General features: G+C 51.6%; 1 protein-coding gene across 1 annotated transcript in view; it reads left to right on the top strand.

Moving 5' to 3' along the window:
• The window catches only part of SLC3A2 (solute carrier family 3 member 2), a 6,559-nt gene extending 5,798 nt beyond the window's left edge, over positions 1-761 (top strand). Inside the window, exons 8-9 of the mRNA XM_029914610.1 lie at positions 94-168; positions 283-761. Coding sequence (XP_029770470.1) covers positions 94-168; positions 283-630 — 423 coding nt within the window. The 3' untranslated portion in view covers positions 631-761. The remainder of the gene's footprint in view (positions 1-93; positions 169-282) is intronic.
• Positions 762-10,782: the final 10,021 nt, after the last annotated feature.

The following is a 10,782-nucleotide window of genomic DNA, read 5'->3' as shown; positions in this document are numbered from 1 at the left end:
GGGGGGGCTCTGCACGGATGGTGCTGGGAACGGAAGGCAGAGCAGCCCAGGCCTTTCCCAAATCCTATTTCCCCTGCTTTTCAACCTGTGGAGGCTCCAGTCATGCCCTGGGATGAATCCGGCTTCCCCAACACCTCAGGACCCGGAGGTACCAACGTGACTGTAAAGGTAAGGGTTTTGGGGTGGGCCAGGCCTGCTTAGCCGAGGGTGGGCAGGTGGCTTGTAGGATTCTGTGCCCAGAGCTGTCCTTCACCCTTTCTGGCTGTGATCATCACTTGGCAGGGCCAAAATGAAGACCCTGACTCCCTCCTCTCTCTGTTCCGGCAACTGAGCGATCAGCGAGGCAAGGAGCGCTCCCTGCTACACGGGGATTTCCGCGTCCTCTCCTCGGGGTCCGACCTCTTCGCCTACGTCCGCCAGTGGGACCAGAACGAGCGCTTCCTGGTCGTGCTCAACTTTGGGGGTGTTGCCCAACCAGCCAGGCTGCCGGCCACTGCCAGCCTGCCGGCCAGTGTCAGTCTGCTACTCAGCACCCACCTAGGCCATGAGGAGGGTGCCTCTCTCGAGCTGGAGCACCTAAACGTGGAGCCCCACGAGGGGCTCTTGCTCCGTTTCCCCTATGAGGGCTGACAGGACCCATTACCCCTCCCCTCCCCAGTCCCTTAAGGTCCCAGTTTCTGTTTGTTTGTTTTTTTTACTGTCACAGATTACAGTTGAAAGGTGTTTTCTGGCTTCAAATAAAAGTCACTTCTGCCTGGTGAGGTCTTGTCTTTCTTAACTCCTCTGCCCCAGCAGGAAGTCGCCCCCCTCCCTCCTCTCCCATGTGCGCACATGCATACACACACACACACACACACAGCGATCCGCTAGAGAGTTCCACGCACATGCTCCAGCCCAGAGAGGGAGGGGCCTTCCAGGCTCTAATAACAAGGAGGTCTGAGGGCCAGGACCAGCGCCTGGGCCAGGGGCCTCTCCTGGAGGTCTTTGGTCTTACTGACTCTTTTCCTTATCCCCCTCAGCAATGCTCTCCAGCCATGTGTGGTCAGGTTTCCTGTTTTTTGCAGACTTGGCCTCTCAGGGAGGAGTGGGAGCCTGGCAGGCTGCTTGTAAGAGATGCTTCTAAAGGGTACTAGAGGACATGGCATTCAACAAGACTCTGTTGGGTACTCAGCATGTGCCAGGAATTGTTTTAGGTCCTGGGGTCACAGGAGAGGACAAAGTACAAGATCCCCCTCTTCTAGTCTTCGAGGGCTTCTAGTCTGGTGAGGGAATGTAGAAGAAATACGGCGAATACAATTTCGGGTGCTATGGATATGATGATAGTGTCCCAGGAGGACAAAGAGAGGTAGGGGTGCAGGGTGGAGGGAGCTTGAGGAGGGGGGAGGGGAGACCTCACCAAAGGGGTGCCATATGAATAAAGGCCTGAAATAAAGGAGGGGGTTCACTTGCCAGGTGCCTGGGGAAGGGGACTCTTCAGTGCCTTAGGGTGGGGGCATGCCTTACTTGGGGAGAGGGTGGGGGGTATGATCTCACGGTTCGTGGGTTTGAGCCCCATGCTCTGTCTCTCTTTGTATCAAAAATAAAATAAAAAACATTTAAAAAAATAACAAAAAGAAAAGCACTAACATTATAGTGCCTGTGTTTTAAGTTTATTTTTTATTTTTTAAAAAATTTTTTTAATTAATTTTTTTTTTTTTTGAAAGACAGAGACAGCATGAGCAGGAGAGGGGCAGAGAGAGAGGGAGATACAGAATCTGAAGCAGGCTCCAGGCTCTGAGCTAGCTGTCAGCACAGAGCCCGACGCAGGGCTCGAACCCACGAACCGTGAGATCATGACCTGAGCCGAAGTCAGATGCTCAACTGACTGAGCCACCCAAGTGCCCCTTAAGTTTATTTTGAGAGAGAGAGAGAGAGAGAGAGAGAGAGAGAGAAGAGGATGTGTGAGAGTGGGGGAGGGGTAGAGAAAGGTGGGAGAGACAGAATCCCAAGCAGGCTCCACCCTATCAGCATTGAGCCCAACGTGGGTCTTGAACTCATGAACTGTGAGATCATGACCTGAGCTGAAATCAAAGGTCAGTGGACGATTAACCAACTGAGCCACCCAGGTGCCCCAAGATTACAGTGTTTTAACATCAGAAGGATACCCGCTCAAACAAAGGACAAGTTGTATAGGGTGGAATCCGGGGCGGGAGGCTCCAAGTGTGAAGCTTCCCATGCATTGTCCCCTCCCAGTGGGGTTCTGGACCTGAGCCCTTGTAATGCCCAGAATTCGGGAGTCCCCCAGAAATGAACCACCAGAGTCCAGAGTCAAAGCCAAAAAGCAAGGGTCGTTTATTGCAGGTTCGAACCCGGGCCTCTGCTCACTCCAAGCTGGTGGAATGGAGAGAGCCAGAGAGCCCCGAACAAAGGTGGGGTAGGACTTTTATGAGTTTGGGAAGGGGGAGTTACAGCAAATTGTGACATAGGTACAGTGATCCAATTAGTATTATACAATATTATTGACAGCAGGTTTAACCATTCACATTGCCTAGAGTACTTGTTACTTTTGGCGGGACCCAATCACAACATTTAGAGTACTGACCAATCGCAGAGTGGGACCCTCACGTAGGGCGTGACTAGTCTTAACCTCCATCTTTAGGCCCGCCCCCAGAAATGTTAAGGGTATTACAAGGGTGGTCTCTCTTGCCTCGGGCAATGTGTAACCGCCTAATAGTTCTGGAGAGACTGACTTTTAGACCTAGTTTAGAGGGGAAACTTAAAGCCTGTCATGGCATCTGCTAGGTTCAGACTCATGTTCTTACACCCTCCCCTTGGTTTGTAACACACAATATGGCCAAGTAGGAAAGCTCTCCCAGAGACTTTCTGTGTCCAGAGTTCTTGGGTGTCACTCGCATAACTACCCACATGCCTGACCTTTACCCTCCATTTGCCCCAGAGGTCATGTGTCCTAAAGCATTCCTTGCAAATCACATTGTTAGACCGACAAATGTCTGAAGTCCCCGTCAGGACATTCCAGGAGCTTAGAGATGACCTCCCAGGAGCTGAGGGCAAAGGGCAGACTTGGAAGATAAGAGTCTGAGGGATGGGCGGGAGCTGGAGGGCTGTGAGCAGCGTGCGCGGGCTGGCAGGTTTTGGCTGACCCCCTGGCCGTCCCGCTAGCAGAGACGCTGGTCAGGGTGGCTGTTAATGGCTGCAGCTTAGTAGACTTAGCAGATCTGCAGCAGTGGAGGTGGTAACAGGTGTGTGGGTCCGGATTGGCCTCACGGACCTTGGGGTGAAGGCTGCCCTCAACAACAGCTTTCTTATGGGTTCCTGCAGGATGGGGCTTGGGTTGGGCCTGGGCCTCTAAGGGGGTCTTGGTAGAGGGGACAGGTCAAGAGACTAGATGCCCCAGTTAAGGCTCAGTCCTTGTTGGCTCCTTTAATTTCTCTTGCCTTGGACCTGTGCCAAGGGCTGTGAGACCACGTGGTCAGGTGCCAGGGCACAGTTCTTGAGAAGACACCCCTGGCACGTTCTGACCCTTGTCTGATCCAGGCTCTCCTCTGCCTTTTCCCAGGGTGCCAGCTCCAGCCCCCACCCCTCCCCCTATTTCCCTCCTGCTCCGCCTCCTGCCTCCCCTCCAACCCAGTTGACATCATGGGGTCCCTACAGTCTCTACAGATGGAGCCTTATCCACATTTCGTGCTTTGGTTTTTTTTTTTGTTTGTTTGTTTTTCTTAAAAAAATTTTTTTTTAAAGATTTATTTAGTTTTGAGAGACAGAGCGTGAATGGGGAAGGGGCAGAGAGAGAGGGAGACACAGAATCCGAAGCAGGCTCGAGGCTCCAAGCTATCAGCACAGAGCCTGATGTGGGGCTCCAACCCACAGACCACAAGATCATGACTTGAGCTGAAGTCAGAGGCTTAACTGACTGAGGCACCCAGGCACCCCTTGTGCTTTGTATTTACTGTAGACTTTCACATTTTTCAAATTAAAAAAATTTTTAAATTTTATTTTATTAAAATTTTTTTTAAACATTTATTTTTGAGAAAGAGAGAGAGACAGAATGTGAGCAGGGGAGGGGCAGAGAGAGAGGGAGATTCTGTGCCCTTAGGCAGAATCCTAAGCAGGCTCCAGGCTCTGAGCTGTCAGCACAGAGCCCAATGTGGGGCTCGAACCCATGAACCATGAGATCATGACCTGAGATCAGACATTTCACTGACTGAGCCACCCAGGTGCCCGGACTTTCACTTTTTATTTTTTTATTAAAAAAATTGTTTTTACATTTATTTATTTTTGAGAGACAGAGCATGAACAGGGGAGGGGCAGAGAGAGAAACAGACACAGAATCAGAAGCAGGCTCCAGGCTCTGAGATGTCTGCACAGAGCTCAATGTGGGGCTCAAACCCATGAACCATGAGATCATGACTTGAGCTGAAGTCAGACGCTCAACTGACTGAGCCACCCAGGCGCCCCCCCCCAACTTTCACTTTTTAAAAAGCCCTTTCCCAGTTCATACAGGGGTGCTCCTAAGCCTAGGGGGGCCCTAGTGATAGAAGAGTGAGGAAGATGATAAGGTTTTTGTCCAGAGCAGCTGGAAGACTGGATTTGCCTCTATCGACGTGGCAAGACTGCAGGTTTCATTGTATACATATCATAACATTTACCATGTTAACTGTTTTGGGGAGCAGTTCTGTGGCATTAAGGATATTTGCACTGTGGGGCGCCCGGGTGGCTCAGTCGGTTAAGCGTCCAACTCTTGATTTTGGATCAGGTCATTTTAAGATTCACGAGTTCGAGCCCTACATGGGGCTCTGTGCTGGCAGCATGGAGCCTGCTTGGGATTCTCTCCTTCTCTCTGCCCCTCCCCCCACTCACAATCTCTCTATCTTTCAAAAAGGAAAAAATATTAAAGTATATTTGCATTGTGGTCCGACCATCCCCACCCTCCACACTCAGAACTTTTTCATCTTTCCAGACTGAGTCTGTACCCATCAAACACTAACTCCCTCCCTCGATATTGCTGTCTCTTTCTTTCTTTCTTTATCTATCTATCTATCTATTTATTTATTTTTGAGAGAATGCAGGCAGGGGAGGGGCAGAGAGAAGGGGGACAGAGGATCTGAAGCGGGTTCTGGGCCGACAGCGGAGAGTCTGGTGTGAGGGTTCGAACCCATGAACCGTGAGATCATGACCCGAGCCGAAGTCTGACGATCAGCCGACTGAGCCACCCAGGTGCCTCTCTCCATATTTGCTATTAAAATAGCAAATAAATAAACCAAAAATTAAATGCAGCCATGGAAAGTCCCAGAGACACTGGATGAGATCCTTCTGGGTGAGGCCCGGACCTCTGTGCTGTGGGCGAGCAGACGAGAAGGTCAACGTGTGGGTCCTCGGAATCTGCAAGCTGTACCATGGAGGGTCTCAGCTTCCACTTCCCACGTTAAGGAGGGAAGGAAACAGAGGCAGGAGAGGTCTCGTTAGCCCCTCAACAATCCTATGAAGGAGGGGCTCTCACCCTATTATCAGAGTTGAGGCAAGTGGCCAGAATTCCTCTCCCAAGGGCAGCAGGCCAGCAGGGCTCCCCCGAGGTGGAGGGAGCCAGAGTTAGATGTGCCTCTGCTGTTTCCTTCCGTCTTTCCTTTTTCTTTTTCTATGTTTTACATTTTTAAAATGTTTATACTTAAGGTGAGGGAGAGATAGAGTGTGTGTGTGTGGCGGGGGGGGAAGAGCAGAGAGAGGGAGACACAGAATCTGAAGCAGGCTCCAGGCTCTGAGCTGTCAGCACAGAGCCCGATGCGGGGCTCAAACCCACAAACCGTGAGATCAGGACCTGAGTCAAAGTCAGATGCCACCCAGCGCCCCTCCTTCCTACATTTAATACAGGTCTTGATTCCTGCTCTGCTCCAGGTACAGTCCTCAACTTCCCAGAGTCAGGGTGACCAGGACCCCGCCCTCATGTGGCTCCCAGCCTCCACAAAGGACCAAATGCTTGGGATTTTAAGCACTGGGGGCTTGGCTCTTAGGGGTTAGGAGCACTTTGAAGTGAGATCATTGATTTAACAAGATTTCCCTTTTTGTTTTGTTTTTTGAAGTCACTATGATGTACACTTTTTTTTTTGAAGTCACTATGAGGACCACGTGGGTCTGGTTGACAGAGGAGACCGAGGGCTCTGAAGCAAAGGGCCCCTCTTGGGCCGCAGGGAACTCGGCTCCGTGGAGGACAGAGGAAGAGTTTAACCCAGGGGAGATCGGGAAAATTTTCTCGAAGTCTTCATGTGAGCTGAGACGGAGCTGAGACGGAAGCAAGCATTCGTGTGACACACTTGAGGGACAGGGCCACCCGGGGAAGAGGGGACATTATGTATAGCCACTCCGTTGAGACAGCGCAGTGAGTGTGAGGACCAGACAGCATGGTGTCACACATTTGGAAATGGTGAGAGCCAGTCAGAGGCTGAAGCTCAAAGGGCTTCAACAGCCATGCTCAAGTCGTCTGTCTATACTCGGCCGCGTATGAGGCTGAGTGGTCCCCACCCTCGTTGTCCAGAATCCTCTGGGAAAATTTCTTACATTCGGCATCCACTGAATCAGAATCTCCAAGGGGTGAGACTGGGAGTTGGCTTTTAACCAGCTTTCTGAAATGATACCCACAGCAGTTTGGGAATCACCCGTATCAATGTTTTCCAAACTTGCTGAGTTATGCCTGAGGACAAAGGTTAGGGGTGAAAACATGTCCTGGGTTTTCTCCTGGATGTCCTGTTTCAGCAGGTCTGGAAGAGGACATTCGATCTTTGTAAGAAGCTCGGAGAAGAATGAGAAGAGAACAGTGCTCTCACTGGTAGAGAAGTGCTTGGTAGGGAGTGGCATCGTCAGGTTTGAGTTCCAGAAAGCTCCCTCAGGCTCTGCTATTGTGGAAGGAGTTGAGGGTGGCCAGGAGCAGTCTAGGAGGCTGTTGGAACAACCCAGGAAGATTCTGAAGTTGATGAGGCAGAGGCTGTGGGGTTGGAGAGGAGGGAGGGGACGGCTTGGAGAGCTGTTTCAAGAGAAGACGCTTTAGGATTTCACGAGCACCTGGGAGGGATGGACTCGAAGGGAGAAGGAAGGAAGCTGTGTGGTGACTCCCGAGTTTCTAGCTTAGGCGGCTGGGGACCAGGCTGGGGCCCTCGAGCTGGGGGTGGGGAGGCAGGAAGGGAGGCAGCTGTGGTCGGGAAGGGGATTATCTCCACGTAGATGTGCTGGGTGTAGGTTCCCTTGGACTACACCAAGGGCAGGTGGAGGTTTCCAGCAGGGGGCGGTCTGCAGCTCAGCAGACAGAGGTGAGTGTCCCCCGGCATCTTCTGAGTGTCAGTGACACCCTGGTGAGCTTGTGGGGTGAGAGGGGCAGAAGGGAGAGCTTGGATTCCCGAGGACTGGCACCATTAGCAGGACAGACATGGAGCAGGGACCCGCAGAAGGGAGCAGAGCCCTGGGAGCAGGGACAGGGAGGCAAGAAGAAGAGACCAGGTTTGCGTCCGCCAGAGCAGACCTGTCCCAGCTGGCCTTCAGTTTGGTGGCATCTCTGGTGGCCTTCTGGCAGTCTTCTCCGGAGCACTTCAAGGGGACGATGGAGAAATGAAGTTTTCTAATTCTAAGGGAAGGAGGGGATTTCTACAGGTTTCTAGATAGTATCAGTCGGAGTTCCTGGTTTTCTTAGGCAACAAAAGAATTTATTGAAAGGCCATCAGGAACTGCCAGGAGGGGGCAGGACCAGACTTGGAAAGTGGGCAGGAAGCAAGTGCCAAGCGGCAGGAAGTATAATTGTCTTTTAACTGGAACAGTCTGGGAGGCTGCCACCAGGGGGCACGCTGCCAATATGCGTGTGGTTGGACACGAATCCCTGGGCTGTGGGTGATGCCGAACTTCAGAATCGAGGTGCCATACCTGCACTGAGGACACTCTTTCCCAGTTCACACCGGGAGGGAGGGGGGTCTAGATAGAGAAGAATCGAGGAGGATTGATTATAAGGTTTTGGCTGGAGCTGCTGGGAGACCAGATTTGCTTTTACTGAGATGGAGAAAACTGCCGGAGGAACAGGTTTAAAAGGGGAAATGAGGGGCGCCTGGGTGGCTCCGTCAGATGAGCGTCCGACTTGGGCTCAGTCATGAGCTCACAGTTTGTGGGTTCAAGCCCCGTATCGGGATTACTGCTGTCAGCACAGAGCCTGCTTCGGATCCTCTGTCCCCCTGTCTCTGCCCCTTCCCTGCTTGTGCTCGCTCTGTCTCAAAACTAAATAAATATGAAAAAAAATTTTTTAAAGAAAGGAGAAATCAGCAGCTCAGTGTGGGCCTTGCTTCGTCTGAGATCTGACAGACACCTGGGGGGAAAGGTCAGGATGTTGGCAGGACATACGGCTCTGGCGTTGGCGCCACGACCCGGGCTGGGGACTCGAACCTGGGAGTCCTGTGTATGGCTGGCCTTTAGAGCCACAGAATGACTGGAGGGGTCGGCGGGGTAAGTGTAGAGAGGAAAGGGAGGAGGAGCCAGCCCTTCACAGGTCAGAGGGACCGGCAACCGAGACTGAGGGGGAGGGGCAGTGAGGTGCGTGGGAGGGTGTGGCTTGGAGACCAAGGCCAAGGGCGAATGCGGTGGGGGAGGGGGCATAGGAGGCGGAGGCTTGGCTGCTGGGTTTATCAGCATGGAGGTCTTTGATGACCTGAACCAGGCAGTTTTGGTTGAGGCTGGGGCAAGAGCCAACTGGAAGGCGCTTTAGGAGGGTCAGAGATGACAGGTTGGAGTCAGTGCCTAGAGAGAGCAGAGCTGCTCAGGAAGGGAGAGAAAAGAGGCAGTAGCTGGAAGAGGAAGGGACCTGAAGTCTTTGGTCTCTTTAAGATGGGAACAGGGACAGCACATTTGCTTAAGTGGAGAGGGGGAAATGCCAGAGAGAGGGAGAGGATGCCTGCTGGGTGGGTATCTCTGCAGGAGGGAGAAGGGACGGGGTCAAGGGTAAGGACACCGGGAAACGGGCTGGAGGTGCGGCAGCATTGCGCCGGAGACACAGAGACACAGAGACGAGTATAGAATTGCTGGGTAGCTGTGGTGGGAGCCTGTGGAATTCCGCCCACAGATGGGTTTTTATTTTCTCAGTAAAACAGGAAATGAGGTCATCTGCTGACAGTGAGAACTGGGGGCCTGGGGTGGGTGTGGAGGTTTGAGGAGAGGGGAGAACGTATGAATAAACACCCAGCATTCTCCCATTCAGTGTCTGGGGACGGGGGGCGGACGGCAACCACAGCACCTTCGTGTTAGGCATGCAGAGGGTCAGGCCCCACCCCGGACCTTTGGAATCAGAATCTGAACTTTATTTATTATTTATCTATTTATTTATGTTTATTTATTTTTGAGAGAGAGAGAGAGGGGAGGGACAGAAAGAGAGGGAGACACAGAATCCAAAGCAGGCTCCAGGCTCTGAGCTGTCAGCACAGAGCCTGACGCGGGGCTCGAACCCACGAACCGTGAGATCATGACCTGAGCCCTAGTCGAATGCTTAACTGACTGAGCCACCCAGGTGCCCCTGAACCTACATTAAAAAAAGAAAACCACTATATATTTTGATGGGTCGCCTGCATGGCTCAGTCAGTTAAGCGTCCAACTCTTGATTTCAGCTCAGGTCATGGTCTCAGGGTTCGGGAGTTCGAGCGCCATGTCGGGCTGGGCGCTGAGAGCGTGGAACCTGCTTGGGATTCTCTATCTCCCTCTCCCTGTCTCTCAAAGTGAATAAATTTTTTATTGTTTAAATATTTATTTTTGTGTATGAGAGAGAGAGTGAGGGAGGGGCAGAGAGAGAGGGAGACACAGAATCTCAAGAAGGCTGCATGCTCTCAGCACAGAGCCTGACGTGGGACTCAAACTCACAAACCTGTGAGATGATGACCTGGGCTGAAGTCAACTAACAGACACCCAGGTGCCCCTGAACTTGCATTTTAGATGCCAGGTGACTCAGGCACGTTCAAATTGGACAAGGCCTGATGTGGGCGAATGGTAAAGCCATTGCTTGAAGGAAATGTAGATGGACCACCGGGCCGTTTGAACAACCCGCTTCAGACCCGCCTTTGTTTCTTTTGGTGCTAACTAATGGAATTTCAGCACTTGGCCTTAAAAATTCCACATCCCTCTAACTGGTGGTGACAAAAAATAAAAAAACACAAAAAACCATTAAAAAGTCCCCCAAAAACCACCAGTAAAACCCCCAAAAAACCAGTAAAAAGCCCTTACTTCTATATAAGGAGAAACATTCCCTTTTTTTCCTGAGGATATGGAAATGAAAACCGATTCTTCCCTGAATCATAAAATCAGCCTCGCAAATGTTATTTCTAACAAGGGACTCTTGTCAGACAATCACATTTAAGAGGCTGTTGCTTTGTCCTGTGAGAGTCACCTTTAACTTTTAAAATCTTGCAATTCTGATTGCTTGTCTTCTTAATAATGGGTTACCCTGGCAATACTATTTAAATTCACATCTCTGTTTTCTAGAAGGTATAAATACCTGTGAGGTTTTTTTGTTAAGCCAGAGAGGGAGCGTTGGCACATCCCTCTCCTCCCACGTGCAGTGAAATAATCCCCCCTCCCCCCACAGCAAGGTTTTATTAAACAAAGAATTGGAGAGTCTTGTCTCATTCAAACGAACACACGGGGGGGGGGGGCGGGGGGGGGCAGGACACCTGTTGTCAGTGTGGAGGTCAGGGGGCATAAGGAGAGGTGAGAGCCGAGGGCGCCTTTGGGAATAAGGCCAGGGAGTTGACTGAGGGCAAGTACAAGGGTGCGTGG

This window comes from Suricata suricatta, chromosome 11 (genome assembly GCF_006229205.1).
Source record: "Suricata suricatta isolate VVHF042 chromosome 11, meerkat_22Aug2017_6uvM2_HiC, whole genome shotgun sequence".
Lineage (NCBI taxonomy): Eukaryota > Metazoa > Chordata > Mammalia > Carnivora > Herpestidae > Suricata > Suricata suricatta.
The sequence above is the reverse complement of the archived record's forward strand: the minus strand, read 5'-3'. Positions and strand labels throughout refer to the sequence as shown.